This window comes from Sturnus vulgaris, chromosome 13 (genome assembly GCF_052056855.1).
Source record: "Sturnus vulgaris isolate bStuVul1 chromosome 13, bStuVul1.hap1, whole genome shotgun sequence".
Classification (NCBI taxonomy): Eukaryota; Metazoa; Chordata; class Aves; order Passeriformes; family Sturnidae; genus Sturnus; species Sturnus vulgaris.
In genome coordinates, this window is record NC_142255.1 from 19,769,571 (window position 1) to 19,788,276 (window position 18,706).

The 18,706-nt window shown below is 48.6% G+C and overlaps 1 protein-coding gene and 1 long non-coding RNA gene across 7 annotated transcripts; one reads left to right on the plus strand and one right to left on the minus strand.

The window, feature by feature from the left end:
• Positions 1-70: 70 nt before the first annotated feature.
• Positions 71-13,941, minus strand: ANP32A (acidic nuclear phosphoprotein 32 family member A). 4 transcript variants are annotated; one of them, XM_088172755.1, is made up of 9 exons: positions 13,678-13,847; positions 6,494-6,643; positions 6,264-6,386; positions 4,425-4,623; positions 4,163-4,306; positions 3,202-3,288; positions 2,329-2,426; positions 1,560-1,620; positions 71-1,423 (listed from the first exon to the last, which is right to left on the minus strand). In XM_088172755.1, exons 1-9 carry the CDS (start codon positions 13,729-13,731, stop codon positions 1,362-1,364), a joined length of 978 nt encoding a protein of 325 aa, XP_088028881.1. In that variant the 5' UTR covers positions 13,732-13,847; the 3' UTR covers positions 71-1,361. The 4 variants fall into 4 exon arrangements, with proteins under 4 accessions (XP_088028881.1, XP_088028880.1, XP_088028883.1 ...); XM_088172754.1 differs by having other exon boundaries at positions 3,202-3,300; XM_088172757.1 differs by lacking the exon at positions 4,163-4,306 and having other exon boundaries at positions 13,678-13,941.
• Positions 12,273-16,245, plus strand: LOC106860137 (uncharacterized). 3 transcript variants are annotated; one of them, XR_015806608.1, is made up of 5 exons: positions 12,273-12,418; positions 13,137-13,499; positions 15,282-15,374; positions 15,553-15,665; positions 15,849-16,245. It is a non-coding gene; the product is annotated as an uncharacterized LOC106860137 (long non-coding RNA). The 3 variants fall into 3 exon arrangements; XR_001403933.2 differs by lacking the exons at positions 12,273-12,418; positions 13,137-13,499 and adding an exon at positions 14,084-14,223; XR_015806607.1 differs by lacking the exons at positions 12,273-12,418; positions 13,137-13,499 and having other exon boundaries at positions 14,565-15,374.
• Positions 16,246-18,706: the final 2,461 nt, after the last annotated feature.

Sequence of the window (18,706 nt, forward strand, 5' to 3'; positions counted from 1 at the left end):
AGATCTGGGAATTCCCACTTTTCCAGGGCTGCCCTTCCTTGTTTTCCCAGAAAGAATTCCAGAGGCAGGATTTGTATCAAAAGCTTTATTGAAATTCCTCAAAGCCAAACAGACAAAAACTCCAAAGGTGGCTCTGCCGGGCCCCCAAATTCCCAAAAAAACCTGGAGCCGCTGGATTTCTACACACGGAAGCTTTCCTAGGAAATCCAAGTCACTTCCAAAGGGATTTTTCCCGCGGGATCTGTACATTCCCCAAGGATTTTCCGGGGTTTTTTTGCCTCCCACAAGGTAAGAAAATACAATTTTCAGGAATTTCCATGGAATTTCAGGCATTTCTCCTGGAGTTCCTGGCTTTCTGGGTGGAAAAATTTGCATTTTCCAAGCAGTTTTTCCTGGATTAGGGGCAGAAATTCCAGAGGGAGCAGATTGGGAAAGGGAGGAGGACTTGGTTTATTCCAAGATCGGGCAATTTGGGAATTTGGGATATTTTTAATAGAGATTCCCATTTTTTTAAAATGCCTGCCATTTCCAGGGATTTGGCTGTGCTGGAGCCACGAAAATTCCCAAAAATTCTCAAAAAACAATCCCCTAAAAACCCCAAAAAAGTCCCCAGAAATAAAAAAAAAACAATTCCCAAAAAAACCCTAAAATTCCCTCCCAAATTAAAGGAAAACTGGGAACACACAACACACAGGGATCGCAAAGTCACCAGCTCCGAACCCATCCCAAAAAACCCGACATTCCCAAAAAAAAACCCAACGTTTGGTCACTATTTACAAAGAGGGAATTCCCAAAGTTGGGAAAAGGGGCTGGAAATGGCAGAATTCCCCCCCCAAAAAAACCAAACCCATGGAGCAAGGCACCGTTGCCACCCCAGGGAGGAAAGCCTGGCTGCCATTCCTGAAAAAAACATGGATTTGGGAATGGCAGAGGTGGGGAAATCCCGGCTCATCCATGGATTTCAACTCGGGTTTTCTCCTTGTTTTGCTTCCGAGATGTCCAAGCTCCGCTCCAAGAATTCCCAACTCGGTTCCTACTCAACGCTCGCAGTTCCAGGGATTCAAGGAAAAGGATCCAAGGAAAAAATTCCCAAAGAATCGGAGGAGGAGCGGCAGTAAAAATAGGATTTTATTCCCTTCCCACCCTCGCTGCTCCCGCTCGGTTCCCACAGCAACGTTACAATCCGGAAAAAAAAAAACCAAAAAAAAAAACCAAAACAAAACAAAACAAAAAAAAACCAAAACAAAAAAAAAAAACAGGAAAAGAAAAGGAAATCCAAAGGGTTGGGAGTGGGAAAAAGGGGAATTCCGGGATAAAAACAGTCAAATCACAAGAGGGAATTTTTTCCAGGGAAAAGCTGCTCAGTCGTCCTCATCCCCCTCATCCTCAGGCTCTCGTTTCCTCTTCTGGCCCTGCTCTTCCTCTGGAAAAAAAAAAAAAAAAAAAAAAAAAAAGAATTCCCATTATTCCAGGAGCCACATTCCTGCTTCCCTGGGAATTCCATTTCCCATGGAACTGAGGTGGATTTTTCCTTAGGAAAAGTGGGATTGGCTCCGTACCAGGCTCCTCCTCGTCCTCCTCGTCGTCCACCTCGCCGTCGTTGTAGCCTTCCTCATCCTCCTGGAATTCCGGGAAAAACCGGGATGAAAACTTGGGATGGGCCCAGGAGCTTTCCCAAGATCCCGTTTTCCAAGGAGGGAAAAGTCCTTGGGATGTCCTCAGCAAGGAGCCACTTCCCAGCATTCCCGTTTTTTTAATGGAACAGCAGGAGCTGGCACTGAAATCCCAGGGAATCAATCCCCAGGGAGTTGGGAATGTGGGAATGTGCCATTCCCAAGTTTAGGAAAACTGGATTGGGATTTATGGGAGTGGGAAAAGCTGGATTGATCCAGAGCCTCTGAGCGGGATTGAGGAGCCTCAGGAACATTCCAGAGGGGCAGAAGAGGATTTAGGGCTGGAGGAATGGGAAAACAAATTCCCAGAATCCCATTTCCCCTTCTCCAATCCCACTTCCCCCATATAATCCCAGTTTTCCTTCCATGATCCTGTTTTCCTTCCTCCCATCCCACTTTCCCTTTTCCCATCCCTTTTTTCCCCCTCAAATCCCATTTTCCTCCCTCAATCCCATTTTCCCCCCATTATCCGGTTTTTCCTCCAATCCCATTATCCCTTCCAATCCCATTTCCCCCCTTCAATCCCATTTCCCCATCCCAGACTTCATCTGCTCCAGCACAAAACCAATCCTGGAATTCCTCAAATCCCGGATTCCCTGCCTAGCCCTTCCCAGCCGGATCCCGGAGATTCCCGAGGCGGAATTCCAAGGCTCACCTCCTCCTCTCCGCTCACATCCTCCTCCTCCCCTTCCTCCTCCTCCTCCTCATCCTCTTCATCCTCCACTACCTGAGCGTCGTCATCGTATTCCTCCTCTGGAAAAACAAAAAAATCCATGGAAAAAGTAGAGGGTTTTCTTTTAGTAATTCCACCCCAAATCTGGGAATCTGAGGAGGAGAATTCCTTTGGGATAGCAGTGGATTTGGGAGCCGGGGAATCCCAGCTTTTCCAGGAACGGATGGAACAGAACTTTCCCATCATCCCATGGACACAAAATTCCAGCCTTTGGGGTGATTCCCAAAAGGAAAGCCCCCAAATCCAACCATTCCCAGGAAGCGCTGAGCCCCTGGAGTGTTTTCCATGTGTTTGGGAGCTTTTGGGAACCTTCCCAGAGTTCCCACTCAGCATTCCTGGGAAAAGTGCACATCCAGCTTTTCTGCTTCTGCTGTGCTGCTGGGATGGGAGAATCCAGCAAATTCCCTGGGATCAGCCGGATCCTCATCCTGGGATGGCTCCGGGGGCAGCCAGGGAAAGGTGGTGCCTGCAGCACTGGCATTCCCTGCAATTCCCTGCAATTCCAGGCTGTTCCTTCCTCGGAGCTCCCTGCTGTTTCCTCATGGAGCAGCTCCCTAATTCCTGCTTTTTTTTCCCCATGCCCGTGGAAACCCTCTTCCATGAGGATTTCCACAATCCCAGCACATTCCCTCTTATCCACGCTCATCCCTGCTCCCGCAATTCCTTCCGTCCCTTCCCTCGGTTCCTCCCTGATCCCACCCCCTCCATTCCCAGGAGGAGGAATGGGATTTTCCAGGCCCTGCCACCTCCTCCCCTCATTCCCTCAGGAATTTCCATGGAGCACATCCCACGTACCGTCCTCATCCTCCTCCTCGTCATCCAGCCCCTCCACGTATCCCTCGGCGTCAGAATCCGGCGCTTCCTTGTCATCCCGGTCTTTCACTAGGGACAAAGCTGAGCAAGTTGCTTCTTCAGGCCCTAACCAGCTCCTTCCCACCATCCCTCAGCATTCCCAGCATTCCCCCACTCTCATTCCCTCGTTTCTTTGGGACATTCAGATCCTTTCCCTCATTCCTTTGGGATGTGCCGTTCCTTTCCCTGATTGCTCTCCCTCATTCCCTCAGGACACTGAGGTCCTTTTCCTCTTTTTTTTTTGGACACCGAGATTCTTCCCCTCATTCCTTTGGGACACTGAGGTCCTTTCTGTCATTCCCTAATTCCTTTGGGACATGCAGTTCCTTTCCCTCATTCCCTCAGGACACTGAAGTTCTTTCCCTTATTCCCTCAGGTTCTTCCCCTCATTCCCTCAGACACCCAGGTCCTTCTCCCACCATTTTTTGGGACACCGAGGTCCTTCCCCTCATCCTTTCCCTCATTCCTCCCCTCAATTCCCTCATCTCTTCTCCTCATCTCCTCATTCCCTCACTCCTTCCCTCATCCTTTCCCTCACTCTTTCCCCTCATTCCCTTATTCCTCCTCTCATTTCCTCACTCCTTCCCCTCATTCCCTCAGGTCCTTTCCCCCATTTCTTCATCCCTCCCTCTGATTCAGTCATTCCATCCCCTCATCCCTTCCCTCATTCCCTCCCTTATTCCATCCCCTCACTCCCTTCCCCTCAGGTCCTTTCCCTCATTTCTTCATCCCTTCCTCTGATTTGTAGGGACACACATTGAGAAAGTAAGAAAATTACAGCCTGAAAAATATTCCAGGCTGGATCTTCTCAGCTCTGTTCCCAGCCCATGAGCTGCTCCAGCTCAAGGCCAGGGAGAATTTCTCCCAGGGTGATGATTTGGTCAAAATAAAAAGGAATTAATACCAAGATAGAAGCCCTGTTGTGGTGTGTGCCCAGGCCTGGCCATGGGGTGTCTTCTCTCTGAACCAATCTCCTTTTCTCTACTCTGGGAGTTGCAGCCATGCCATAAAACCAAGCGTGTTCCTGAATAAACTTGGCTCTTCCTTCCTGTCATCAAACACGACCGTGGAGCTGTGCATCTTATTTCTGCCTCACTCAAAGGGTTAAAACCCCTTCCCAGGGCTGCACTGATCCAGTCATTCCACCCCTCATTCCATCCCCTCACCATCCTCATCCTCCTCCTCGTCATCCAGCCCCTCCACGTATCCCTCGGCGTCGGAATCCGGCGCTTCCTTGTCATCCCGGTCGTATCCGTCCAGGTACGTCAGCTGTGGCAGCAGCTTGAAGACGTTTTCTCTGTAATCGTTCAAGTTGGTCACCTCACAGTTGAACAGGTCTAAGCTCTTCAGGTTTTCCAACTTTTTCTGGAGGGGGGGAAAAAAAAAAAAAATTGGAATTCGGAAGGTTTGCTGGCGGAGGAATTCCCTCCAAAGGCAAGGATCCCACGGGGAATGCGCTCAAGGGATTCCCGCGGGTGTTTTGGGCTCCCTGGAAATGGCAGGCAGGAAAACAAATAAATGGAATCTCTGTAAAAAAAATATCCCAAACTGCCTGATCTTGGGATAAACCAACTCCTCACCCGCTTTCACAATCCCTCTGGAATTTCCACCCCTAATCCAGGAAAAACCCGCTCGGAAAAATCCCAATTCCATTTGGGATTTGGGATGGGAAAGGGTCTCCCTGGAGTCCTGCAGCTCCCAAATCCAAATAATAACTGACAGCCAGGGAATTATCCCAAAGGAATTCTTGCAGATGGAAGAAGGAATGGAGTTTTTGGACACAAGGGCTTTGCTAAGAGAGGTTTGAAAAATGGAATTGTTTTTCCTTAGATTATGGAAAATGAAAAAAACACATGGAAATGGAATAGGAATTTAATTCCTGAGGGTTTTGTGGAATTGTTTTTTTGGGAAGAAACCTGCACTGCCCACAGCACTTGGAAATCCTAAAAAGAAAATCCAAAGGAATGGAGTATAAGAAATATCAATTCTTAGGGAATATCCACTCAGGAAAAAAAGCCTGGAAATGGGAGAACTGGGAAAACCGGGAGAGCTGGGAGCACTTTCAGGCTTCTCCATGAGTTTAACAGCTCTGCCTTTTCCGTGTGCTGCAGGAAAAGGAGATCCGGGAAGGAGCTGCTCCTGGAAGGATTTTAATGGGAATTATTGTGGATCCGGAGCCCGTGGAATCCTGGGAAGCTGCGGTGATTCCCGCCGGGAATGGGGGAGTCCGGCCCGGCAGCCACTAGAGGGAAGCAGCGGCTCACCGGGAACAGGGACAGGGATTTGGGATGCAGCCCGGATCCCGGGATTGGCTGGAATTTCGGGAAGGAATAAAGGGGAAAAGCCTTGGCACAGATCCCAGGAGTGACATTCCCTGGAAGTGCCCAGGGCCAGGCTTGGAGCAACCTGGGATAGAGGAAGAATTCCATTCCTGGGAGCAAAACCAACCCCTCAGGACTTGGGATGCAGGGAGCAGGAATAAATGGGATTTTAAGGATCTGACACAGATTCCAGGAGTGACATTCCCTGGAAGTGCCCAGGGCCGGGTTTGGAGCAAGCTGAGATAGAAGAAGGAATCCCAAGGGTTTGGAAGGGGGTGAATCCCATTCCTGGGAGCAAAGCCAACCCCTCAGGATTTGGGATGCAGGGAGCAGGAGTAACTGTGATTTTGGGAAGGAATGAGGGGGAAAAGCCCTGGCACAGATCCCAGGAGTGACATTCCCTGGAAGTGCCCAGGGCCAGGCTTGGAGCAAGCTAAGATAGAAGAAGGAATTCCAAGGGTTTGGAATGGGATGAATCCCATTCCTGGGAGCAAAAACTGCCCAGGACTTGGGATGCAGGGGGCAGGAATAACTGGGATTTTGGGAAGGATCTAGCACAGATCCCAGGAGTGACATTCCCTGGAAGTGCCCAAGGCCAGGCCTGGAGCAACCTGGGATAGAAGAAGGAATTCCAAAGGGTTTGGAAGGGGGTGAATCCCATTCCTGGGAGCAATCCCGACTCACCAGAGGTTCTATTGTCCCGAGATCTTTAATTTTGTTGCCGCTTAGGTTTAGGTGCGTGAGGTTCGGACACTTCTCTGCCAACACTTCCAGCCCTCCTGAGATTCTGTTGTCGCTCAGCTCGAGCTGCAAAGGCCCCCCAAAAAAAAAAAAAAAAAAATCCTCAAAAATCCCATCCCGTTCCAGAAGGGGAAGAAAAGGAAAGGTCAGGCCGGGGGAAAAGCGGGATTTACCTTCTTGAGTTTGTTTAACTTTGGTAAGTTTGCGACTGAGGTTAAGCCGACGTTGATTGTGCTGAGGAATTCCAGCTCCTCAAACTCATCCGTGAGGCCCTCGATTTTCCCTTCGTACGACCTGCAGTTGTCCAGAACGAGCTCTTTCACCTGGAAAGGCAAGAAAATCGGGGGGGAAAACACGTGGGATTCCAGGGAATTGGTAAGAGCCGGGTGGTTTTCAGCAGGGGTTGTGCTGAGGAGAAAAGCCAAGATCGAGGCTCCTGATCCCGCACGGAATTCCCAAAATGAACTCCCAGACTACTCGCTGGGGTGAAATTGAGGTAGGAAAACCCCACAAAAATATGGAAAATTCATGGATCATTTCCCTCAGTGGTATCAGGATTCTCCAGAGGATCCATTTGGGGATAATAAAGAAGTTTCTTCTCTCATGTGAGGGGAAAAAACCCCCAAAATGAACTCCCAAACTACTCACTGGGGTGAAATTGAGGTAGAAACCCCCTCAAAGTAAGGAAAATTCATGGATCTTTTCCCTCAGTGGTATCAGGATTCTCCAGAGGATCCATTTGGGATAAATAGAGAAGTTTTTTCCCCTCATGTCAGGGGTAAAAACCCCAAAATTCCCAAAATAAATTCCTAAACTACTCACTGGGGTGAAATTTAGACAGAAATCCCCTCAAAGTAAAGGAAATTCGTGGATCTTTCCCCTCAAAGGTGTTTAATTACCAAGATTCTCCAAAGGACCCATATGGGATAAATAAATTTTTTTCCTCATGTGAGGAAAAAAAAAAAAATAAAGTCCCAAAATAAATTCCTAAATTTCTCATTGGGTTGTAATTTAGGTGGGAAATTCGTGGATCTTTTCCCTCAATGCTGTTTAATTATCAGGATTCTCCAGAGGATCCACTTGGGATAAATAAAGAATTTTTTCCCCTCGTGATCTTCACGCACACTCGGAATTCCCACCCCAAAAAAAAAGTTGGAAAAATTGCAGTGGAGGCAAATCCTCCTTATCTGTGTCCCTGCTCCCTTATCTCATCCCAGAACTCCTGGACACGGAGCCAGGAGGGTTTGGGATCCTCACCAGGAAGCTCCAGGTGTTTTTTGCCTCAGAGGAATTTGGGAATTCCTCACTGGAATTTTGGGAACTGAGGGGAATGGGATTAGAGGGAAGGGAATGCCTGGAGCTCACACCGAGGGACAAACAGCACAGCCCTGATCCAGGAGCTGGGATATCCCTGGAAAACAGGGAATTGGGCACAAAACCAGTGGATCAAACAAAAATTCCCTCAGGTGTGGAGCAGAGATTTAAGGAAGAGCTGGAAATAATCTTGGATTCCAAGGAAAACCCTTTAGCACAACGGCAAATGACCCAACTGCCTTTTTTCCCCCCCTTTTAATTTGCTTTTTCAAAAAAATCCTGGAATATTTTGGGTTGGAGGGGACTTTAAGGATCATACCATTCCAACCTCTCCAAGGAATTTTTTTAGGGAAGGTTTTTTTTTCCTCCCCATTTTTCAGGAAGTTTGCTGCACAAATGCCACATTCCCTCCTTCCCTGTTTCCAGCACTGGGCAAAGGCACAGATCCAACAAATCCATGGAAAAAGCTCCTGGAATCCAAGAGGCCACGTCTGGAAAGCCTGGATGAGTCCAGAGATAGTTTGGGAAGAGCAGAGCACATTCCCAACCCTTCCCAAGAGCAACACTGTGCTGGTGGTAACTCCCTGGAATCAACAGCATTCCAAACAAAATTCCAGGATGGCTCCATGTCCTAAGAATCCCCAAGGAAATCCAGGTGTGCCAAAGGAGGAGGAAGTGGATTTGTGGGATTTTTCCCAACACCCCACAGCTCTCTGCCTTCCGTGGCACATTCCCTTTCCGTAAAATCTGGGAATTTCAAGGAGGAGAAGCTTTGGGAGAGGCTTTCCACAGCACTCCCAACAGGGAATTTTTCCAAGGATTTGCCTCCCCCAAAATTCTAACCAGAGGCGAGAAAATTCCCTGAATTTCTCATTCTAATCCCACCTGGAATGTGACCAACAAAAGCCTGGATGAGCTTCCTACTCATTCCTGGGATTACTGGAGCTGCTCCGATGAGCCAATCCCTGCTCCAAGATCATCCCAAAATCCCCAAGCTCGAGAACCTAATTTAAATTAATTAATTAATTTAATTCCAGCTGCAATTCCAAGCTCTCCGTGATCCAACCCCACAGCAGCTCCAGGCGATCCCAATCCCGGTGGAAAACAGGGAAGGAATCCATGGAATATCTCCCAGCAGCTGCTCTGGGTCCACAGCTCCGGAGCTCTTCCAGGTTTTCCAGAGCCTTTGGAATTCTGCCCAGGGCAGGGAGGGCAGCAGGTGCCATGGCCCGTGGCCACTGGGGATTCCCATTCCATGGGATTCCCCTTCCAGGGGGATCCTCACCTGCTCCTGCTGCTCAGGAATGAGGAGCCGACCTGGAGCAGGAGCCGATTCCACAGGGAAGGGAGAATTCCCAAGGTTTTCCATTCCCAAGGTTTTCCATTCCCTAGGATAAGCAGTGGATGGAATTCCTTCCCCAAACCCCACGGGATTTGGGATATGGATACAGCCCCTCCAGGGTTTTTTTGGGAATATGCTCTTTCACACCAGCTCATCCCAACTGGAATTCCCACCTGGAATCAGAGGATCCTTGGAAAACACCACTGAGGCACGGAATCCAGCCACCAATCCAATCCCACCACTTTTTCCAGGATTAAACCTTTCCTGGCAATACCAAATTCCCACTGGGAATATCTGAGATAGAACAAATTAATTTCCAACACTGAGTCACCCACGAGCATCTCCTGGCCGGGAATGCGCTGGGAAGAGAATCCCAAAATTCCCAGGGGAGGGAGGACAGTGCTGGGAAACAGCCAAGGAACGTGACCCAATTCCCAGGAAATCCAGCAGCCCAATTCCATGGAAATCCTGGGAATCATCCAGCCCAGAGAATCCCACAGCAGAGGCAGGGAAGGGACTGGATGGGATTAACAGGGATACTGGGATTGGGATCAGAATTCCATCAGCACCGTGGCTTCCAGGGCTCCCTGGGAATTTTCCAGGATTTCTCCAAGCTCCAGTTTATGGGAATTCCCCCCTCTCCAGGGAATCCTGTTCCCTTCAGCAGTTCCCAGGTGGATCTGAGGAATCCAGGATTCCTGAGGAAACTCCGGATCCTTGGGAACAGGCTCCATTCCCGCCCCTTTCACACCAGCTCATCCAGCTGGAATCCCAAACCAGAATCAGAGAATCCTTGGAAAACACTTGGAAAAATTAATGGAAGGCATCAATCCAAACTTTCTGGGATTAAACCTTCCCTGGAAACACCAAATTCCCATCCCAGGAAGCTCCAACCGGATGCTCCAAACTCATCCCGGCTTTCCCAAAATTCCAACCAGAATTCCAACCAAAATTCTGATTTTTATTCCTACCAATCCTGGCTTTAAAATTCCCAATATTCTCATTCTTGTTTTTTTTTTTTACCCCCCTGGAAATTTTAATTCCAGAGGGAAAAATATGTGGAAAATTCGCTTTAAAATTAAAAACAGATTTAAACCAGTTTTTTTTCCCTCTCAGTTGTTTTTCCCATTTTTTCCACTTTTCTGTTGGATTTGGCTTTTGCCTCCTGAGAATTCCCTTTTTTGGGGGAAATTCCAAAGGTTCTGATGGAATTTGGGGCTGATCAAGGAATTTTCTCCCACATTAAATCAAATTTTCAGCCTAATTTTAAACCCCCACCCGCCCCTGCTTCCCAATATTTGGATTTTCCGACGGGAATGAGCAGGAAAGTGCCAAAATCTGCCCAGGTGAACACTTCCTGAAGGAAATCGTCAGCAATTAATTAATTATAATTAAAATTATATTAATGAGATAAATAAAAAAATTATTTTGCTGTGATTCGTAAACTTAATGGGATAAAAAGTGGGAAAAAAACCCCTGCCTGAACATCCAAAAATTCCCAATTTTCCAGTGCTAAAGCCCACATTTTTCCTGGTGCTGAATTAATATGAAAAATAAAGGGAAAATTTAAAAATCAAACAACAAAAATGAGATATTGAGGAAGGAATTTCTCCACAGAATCCACCTGAGGATACTTTTAGGATGTTTTATTAATCAGGATGTGACTTTCTGGGATTATCCAATGGAAAAGCCCAGAATTCCATGGAACAAAACAGGAGATCCAGGTGGAAAATATCCCAGAAAAGCTCAGGAAAATGCACAAAACCCCATCCACATCCAAGGAGTTAATTCTGATTTCAGGAGAAATGAAATCAAAAAGCAGCACAGAATTTAAGGAAATTCCCAAAACTCGGGGGGATTTTCCCAGGATTTCTTGATATTCCACATTAAATTGGGGAATAATACGGACAAACATTCAAAAGTAAAGGAAACAATTCCCAAACTCATCCTGCCCACTCAAAACTTCCTAAAATCCAGGAATAAATGACTTTGGCTATCACTATTCCTGCCAAATCCCCGTTCCAGAGAGTGAAATTAGCAGGATTTTCCTTTAATATTTTAAAGGAACAAAATCCATCCCACAAACTTCATTCCTTAAAAAACACGTGCACGCAGCTCGGAACACAACAACATTCCCAACTGGAATTTCCACCTCTCTGCCTAAAAAAAACACTGGAAAATCGGGATTTAGAACATTTGGGGGGGGATAAAGGTACCAAATTCCCCGAAAATTCCAAGGAAAACCAAGCAGTGAAAGGAAATTATCCCGATTTTCCAGCTCCCTGCTGCCCATTCCCAGCCCTGAGGAGCAGGGAACTCCCTCCAGCTCCGAGTTTTTCCAACTTTTTTTTTTTTTTTTTTTTTTTTTTTTTTTTTTTTTTGCGTGAGGCAAAAGTGAGCGGAAACAGCACAAAAACCAAGCATGGAAAAGAGGAGGAAAATGAGTTTATCCCTTTCGCAGGCTGTTTTTAAAACAGCGCTTAAAATGGGGAAGAAACCTCCAGCGATGAGGGCGGTGAGGCGAAACAGGGGCAAAACTGAGCGAAATAAGAAAACTACTTTAAAAAATCGCGAAAAAAAAAAAATCAGGAAAAAAAGAAAAAAAAAGATGAAAAGGAGCAAAACACTTGGCAAGCCCAAGGCTGCCTCCCCACAGGGCCCTGCCCAGGAAGGAGGCGGATTCCCCGCTCCGCGCTCCTCACCCGGGGGAACCGCGGGGCTCCTCGCGGTGCTCTCCCCGCTTCGTCCCTCCTTGAAAATTCACAACAAGCCAATTTTTTAAAAAGCGCTCTTTTTTTATTTGTGTTATTTGTTTGTTTGATTTTTTTTTTCTTTTTTTTTTTTTTTTACCCCCCAACGCGGCCCTCACGAAATCTCCTCCCGCCCCGCGGCCGGCGACAAAATGGCAGCGCTGCCCGTCATGTCGGGAGGGCTCCGCCGCAACCTCCGCAGCGCCTCAGCCCCGGCGCCAGCGGGGCTCCCTCACGGCCCCGCGGGGCCGCCCGCGGCCGAGGCAGCAGCGGCGGCGGCGGCGGCGGGAGGAGGAGGTGGAGGAGGTGGAGGAGGAGGCGGCGGCCGTGAGGGGAAGGCGGGGAGGGGGGGGCAGCACAGAACATGGCGCCGCGTCCTACTTGCGCTGCGGCGCTGCCCCGCTCGCCTCACGGAACCCCCCTCAGCCATGGCGGTTGCTCGCCGTTGAGTCCCCCCGCCTTTCCCTCACGCCGCCCTCCTCCTCCTCTTCCTCCTCCTGCTCGCCCAGGAGTTTTTAAACTTTAAAGCGCAGCTTCCGCCGCTCCGCGCGCCCGCCTTTGTCCCCCCCCCCCCCCCCCCCCCTTCTCCCGTCCCTCACCTCACACACTCCCCCCCCCCCGCCGCCTCTCCCTTTCCCCGGAGCACACCGCGCTCGGTTCGGCCGCCGCGTCCCGCCGCGCTGCCCGCTGAGGTACGTTCGCCTCCCGCTCTCCCCTTCCCGCAGCCTCCGGCGGCTCGGGGCAAGCGGTGCGGCCGGGGCTCGGTGAAGCCTCCCCGGGCAGCGCTGAGGGCCCGGCGGGGCGGGGAGGGGGAAGAGGGGAAGGGGCTTCCCCGCCACGGGTTCGCGCCCCGCCTGCCCCCGGCCACCTCCCGCCCACTCTTTTTTTTTTTTTTTTTTTTTTTGGGGTGGTTTTTCCTATTTTTCGCTTCTTTCCCCACCCTCCCCTTCGTTAATTTCTTGCTTGTTTCGGGGTTTTGTTGGGGTATTGGTTTTTTGGTTGTTTTTTTTTTTTTTTTTTTTTTTTTTGTCCTGCCAAAGTTTTTCGCCGTCCCCCGTTTATTCCGCCAGACGCGGAACAACAACCTGAAGTCCGGCCCCGGGGGAAGGAAGGGGGGGAAAAGGGGGAAGAAGGAAAAACACGCACACACATCCAGCCTTTTTGTGCGTGTGTGGGGATGGAGGGGGTGGAGAGTGCGTTGATTTCTTCCAATATTATTTTTTATTATTCTTACGATTATTAGGATTATTATTCAACGCTCGCGCTACCGGCGGCGATGCCCCATCGCCCGCAAAATAAATAAAAAAAAAAATTAAAAAACAACAACAACAGGGGGGGAAAAAAAAACCCAAACCAAACCCAACCAACGCTAAGCGTCGGTTTCAAAATTCTTTCCTTTTATCTTCTCAGCATCTGGAGAGAGGGAGAGAGAGAGAGAGAAAGGGCGCGTTCATGAGGACTACAAAGTTACAAATATGGCTCCCCAGTCTCTCTTGCCTGATCACTGCAAAGAAATGAAGACGCACTTTAAACTAAACCATTCGCAACTCACTCGCAGTCCCTGCCTGCCTCTCCCTAGCCCGGCACCCTGCACAAATATTTGCCAACTAAACACGCCGAGAGAGAGAGCAGCGAGCAACTTATTTTTTATTTAATGCACGGCCAGCCCCTCTCCGAGGCATCGCAGCCCGGCACGGGCAGGAGCAGCCCCGGGGAGCCCCCGAACGTCCCCGGAGCGCCCAAAGCGGGGGGCACAGCCCCCCACACACACAGGTAGGCACCTCAAGGGCAGCAGCGGCCCCGCCAACACCTGGCACGCTCCACCCCGCCAAAAAAAAAAAAAAAAAAAAAAAAAAAAATTAACCGTGGGATGGCTTTTTATTATTCTCATCATTAGCGTTATTAGCATTAATTTTTTTTTTTTTTTTTTTTTGGGCATTGCATTGCTTACATCTGAGGGCGTCCTGTTCCGCAGCTCTAAGTGGATCCTTTTCTTCATGTCCATGTCCGTGGCTGGCGGCAGGCGCGGAGGGTGCGCGGCTCGGCTGGCGCAGTGACCCCGTGCAGAGCCCCCCGATCGCGGGGCGCGGAGGGACTCGGGCTCGCCCAGCGCCGCTCGGAAGCCCGAGCGCAGCACCGCGGCGCGCACTAACCTGATAACCGCGGGGGCGGGCGCTCCGGGGGCTCCGCCGGGATTGACAGCGCCATGGGCCAATCGCAGCGCCGCGCTGCCGCGTCTCAGCCAATCAGCGGCGCGAGGCGCGGCGGAAGCCAATAGGGGAGCGGCTGTGCCGGGCAGGGGGACAGCCCGGCGCCGAGCCCAGGCTCATTCCGCGCTGCCGCCTGATGGGGACGGAGCGGCGGCGGCTCCGCCGCGCCGAGCGCGGTGCGCGCTGCGCCCGCGGCCGGCCCGAGCCTAGGGGAGGCGCCGGGTCGGGGAGCGGTGGCCGAACCGGAGCCCCCCGGCCAGGGGCGCGCAGCCAGGAGGGAGGGAAAGGTGCGGAGCGAGGCACGGCAATGGCGCGGGCAATGGCGCGGGCCCCGGCGGCGGGGGGCGGGCGGCGGGCGGAGCGAGCGAGGAATGGAGGGAGGGGCGGCGGCGGCGGCGGCGCTGAGGGGAGGGAGAACGGCCGGGCCGCCCTCAGAGGGGTCCCCGCGGCCGGAGCCGCCTCGGCGGGCTGGGAGCGGCTCCGGAGGGGAAGCGGAGGGCGGGAGGCGCTGTTGGGGCCCGGGAATACCGGGAAGGGCTTCCCGGGAACACCGGGAAGGGCCCCGGTGGGGCCGGGGCGGCGCTGAGGGCCGGGCCGCCCTCAGAGGGGTCTCCGCGGCGGGGCGGGCTCCAGAGGGGAAAGGGAAAAGAAAAAGGAAAGGAAAAAGGAAAGGAAGGGAAAAGAGAAAGGAAAGGCGGGAGGATCCCCTCAGGGACCTCAGCAGGGCCCGGCTGTGCTGAGGTGGGGCAAGGCCAAGGACGGGAGTCTTTAATTTGCCAGGAAAGCTGGGAAGGGATTTTTTTTTTTCTTTGGAATGTCAGGACAAGGGGGATGGATTCAGGCTGGAAGAGAGCAGGGTGAGGGTGGGGTATCAGGAATTTCTGGAATTCCCACAGAAGCTGGGGCTGCTCCAACCCTGGAATGTCCGAGGCCGAATTGGAGCAGCCTGGGATAGGGGAAGGTGTTGGGATTGGGGTTGGATGAGTGTAAGATCCTTTCCAAGCCAAATCCCAGGGATTTTGAAGGAAAATGGGATCAGCAGAATGGAGATTGAGCCAGGCTGGGAATGCTGGAGAAGAGAAGGATCCAAGGAATTCTCAGAGCCTTTTCCAGGGCCTGAAGGAGCTCCAGGAGAGCTGGAGAGGGATTGGGATCAGGGATGGAGGGACAGGACACAGGGAATGGCTTCCATTGGAAATCGGGATGGGAAATGGGGATGGAATTCCTGGCTGGGCTGGAATTCCCAGGGTTCCATCCCTGGAATGTCGGAGGGTGGGGTTGGAGCAGCCTGGGATAATGGGAATGATCCCTTCCCATCCCAAACCATTCCCGGATCCTTTTCCAGGCGCTGCTGGATGAAGATCCGAGCTCAAGAGCTGCTGTTTTCCAAGGATTTTGGGATTTCCAAACTCTTCCCATCAGCTGGAGCAGAACTCAGGTAAAAAGTGCTTTTATTCCTTCAGAAATTCCCATTTATCCCTTCCTGCTCTTGGCCAGCTTTCCCTGGAAAACACAGCACGGGAAAATCCCAAAGAGCTGTTGGAAAGCATGAAAGGAATGCTGAAAATCCTTGGAAAAATCCTTGGAAAACTTGATTTTATCCACATGTTTCACAGGGCAGGATGGAGATAAAGTCTCAGCTGTGAGCATGGAAAAATTCCAGGAATGTGGATGAAAACAGCAGGAATTACGTTGGGATCAGGGTGGGAAAAGCTGGATCCAACTCCAGGTAAAAATTCCAATTTCAGCAAAATGTTCGGATTTTTGGGATGTTTGAGGGGTTTGGGATGGAATTTTGGGATTGGTTGAGAAATCCTTGGTTGGAATTAATATTCCAAACTTTCTGAAATGTTTGGGATTTGGGAATGAGGTGGAATTTGATTTTAAGCTCTGTTTAATTTCTCTTTTGCAGGTGTGTCCAGAGGTGACTCCTGGGCTGAATCTTCAGGAATTTTTCATGGAATTTGTGCTCCTGGTGCTGCTGGAAACCTTTGGAAAAGAAGTTTTCTCCTGGAAAAAAATTTCCTGGGACAAGCTGGGATTTAAAAGGAACTTCTGGGAATCCAGAGCTGCTTTTTCCTTTGTTGTTTTTTTCTTTCCAAAGAAAAATGTGGATTTTGATTGTTTGAAGGTGCAGAAAATTCGTTTTTCTTTCATTATTGAGGGAATTTATTCCCAGTTCCAAGCCAAAATTCCATGTTCAAAGCTGCTCCTGCCATCGTTTGTATTACAAGAGGTTGGGAATTCTAAAAAAAATGGGAATTATAATAATGGGAATAAATTTTAAAGGATATTTTTCCAGGGTACAACTTTCCTTCTGTGATTTTTTTAGTTCCTGGGGTTTTTTTCCTGGTTTACTCTTCTAGGAATTTGGAATTTGTGGGATTGGTTTTTAGCAGGAATTTGAGGGTTTTTCCCTTGTTTTTAGCAGGAATTTTTAATGGAATTTGTGGGATTTCTCTTGCTTATTTTTAAGAGGGATTTTTAATTTGTGGGATTGGTTTTTACCAGAAATTATTCATGGAATTCGTGGGTATTTTTTTTCCTTGTTTATTTTACCAGGAATTTTGAATTTGGGGAATTTTTCCCTGTTAATTTTTAACAGGAATTTGTGGAGTTTTTTTCTTTGTTAATTTTTACCAAGAATTTCCAATTTCTGGGACTTTTTTTTTCCTTGCTTCTTTTATCACGAATTTTGAATTTGTGGAATTGGTTTTTACCAGGAATTTTGAAATTCTTGAGGTTTGGTTTTAAGGGGAATTTTTAATGGAATTTGTGGAATTTTTCCTGTCTGTTTTTCCAGGAATTTTGAATTTATGGGATTGGTTTTTACCTGGAATTTTTAATAGAATTTCTGAAGTTTTTTTCCCTTGTTTATTTTACCAGGAATTCTCCCTTTCTGGGATTTTTCCTTGTTTGCTTTTATCAGGAATTTTGAATTTATGGAATTGATTTTTAACAGGAATTTGTGAGATTTTTCCTTCTTTGTTTTTCCTTTTTTTTTCCCCAGGATTCCCCCCCAAATTCCTTAGGAATTCTCCTTTTCCTGCCCCACATTCCCGGGCTGAATTCCCATGGAAAATCCTTGGGAATTGTTTGTTCATCCCTTGAATGTCTCTTTGTTTTCCCACACAAAGAATTCCATCTTTTTATTGGGAACAGCTCCTGGCTCTGCACAGCTGGGAAGGGAAAAATTCCCAAAATTCCCCCAATTCCCACCCTCAGTATTCCCAACATGGAAACTTTGGGATAAAACAAATCCCTGGGATCCAGGAATTCTGTGGAAAACACCCTTGGGATTCCATAGGAGTTCCCAGTTTGTGGTTTAACCCCTTAAAATTGGAATTTTTTGCAGCATTCCAGGGGAAAAAAAGTGGGAAAATCCCATTAAAAGACTGAGGAAAAGCTGGTTTGAAGGGAAAAAAATGAGGGGAAAGTTTTTGGGGTGGCTCCAAAATTCCCTAAAATTATTTGGAAAATGTTACTGCCATTTTTTAAAAAAATTTTATTAAATGTATTTTCTTCTTCCCGGGAAAATTTGTGGGATAATTGGAATATTCCCGATTTTTCTGATGGAATATTCCAAGATTTTCCTGCTTTATTGGCCTGGATTAATGGGAGGATTTGGTAAAATCCCTGAAAAATTCAGAATGAGTTAAAAATCCAAGGAATTCTAGGTTAATCCTTCAGAATTTAGGGAAAATGGGTGGAAAAGTGGAATAAACTTGGAAGTAGAAGGCACAATTTTTTGGGAATTAAAATCAAGTCACTTCAGATGTGGGAAAAGTTGGGAAAAATTGAATTTTTGGGAATTTTTGCTGTCAGAAATCTGCCAGGGTGGTGGGGGGGGGGGATGAGAAGAAAAATGGGGAAAAAAAACTTCTGGGATCTTTGGAAAATTCCTAAGAAAATTTGTAGGAAAATAAATGGAAGGAAAAAAGATGGGAGGGGGGGAAAGTGGAAAACCACAATTTTTTGGGATAAAATCTTCCAGGGAATTCCAAGAAATTGAAGGATAAAAAATATTTTGGAAGTGAGGTGAAAAAAAGGGAAAAGTAGGAATGGCAGAATTCCAAGGAATTTTCCTGGAGGAGAACCCACAGGATTGATGGAGCCATTCCCAAAAACCCCCAAGAGGATTCCAGGGCAACAGAAAATTTGGGAATTCTGCCCCAATCCTGGCACGTTGGGATGGATCCAGAGGTTTTTTTCCCTGGCTGTTTTTCCAGGAATTTCACTCCAGGTTTTTCCTTTTGGGAATTTTGCCCATTCCCACCTTTTTTTCCAGTTATAAATCCCACGGGAATGTTGAGTTTCCCTCCTTTCCAGGATTTCCTGGAGTAGGAGCTGCTTCCAGAGGCTCCTGATTTGGGAAGAGCTCCTGGAATTCCTGAGAGTGAGGAAATCCCACGGAATCCAAGGAAAAGTTGGGAATTGGGGGTGGTTCCTGTAAAAAACAGGGATGGAAAGGGATAAAACTCCTGAGAATGAAGAAATTCCACGGAATCCAAGGAAAGTTGGGAACTGAGGGCGTTTTCCTGTAAAAAAAACAGGGATTGAATTTCTCAGGATGAGGAAATTCTGTGGAATCCGAGGAAAACTTGGGAATGTGGAGGATGTTTCCAGTCTAAAATGGATTGAAAGGGATTAAATTCCATGGAGAATCAGGGAATTCCATGGAATCCAGGGAAAATGTGGGAATTAAGGGCAGGTTTCCTGTAAAAAACAGGGATTGAATTCCTCAGGATGAGCAAATCCCACAGAATCCAA

Coding starts and splice junctions, on each gene's coding strand:
- ANP32A (XM_088172754.1), bottom strand. CDS start 13,731: ATGGACATGAAGAAAAGGATCCACTTAGAGCTGCGGAACAGGACGCCC. Junction 2,427..3,201: donor CGAGGAGGAGGATGAGGACG/GTACGTGGGATG, acceptor TTGTTTTTCCAG/AGGAGGAATACGATGACGAC. Junction 1,424..1,559: donor GGAGGACGAGGAGGAGCCTG/GTACGGAGCCAA, acceptor TTTTTTTTCCAG/AGGAAGAGCAGGGCCAGAAG.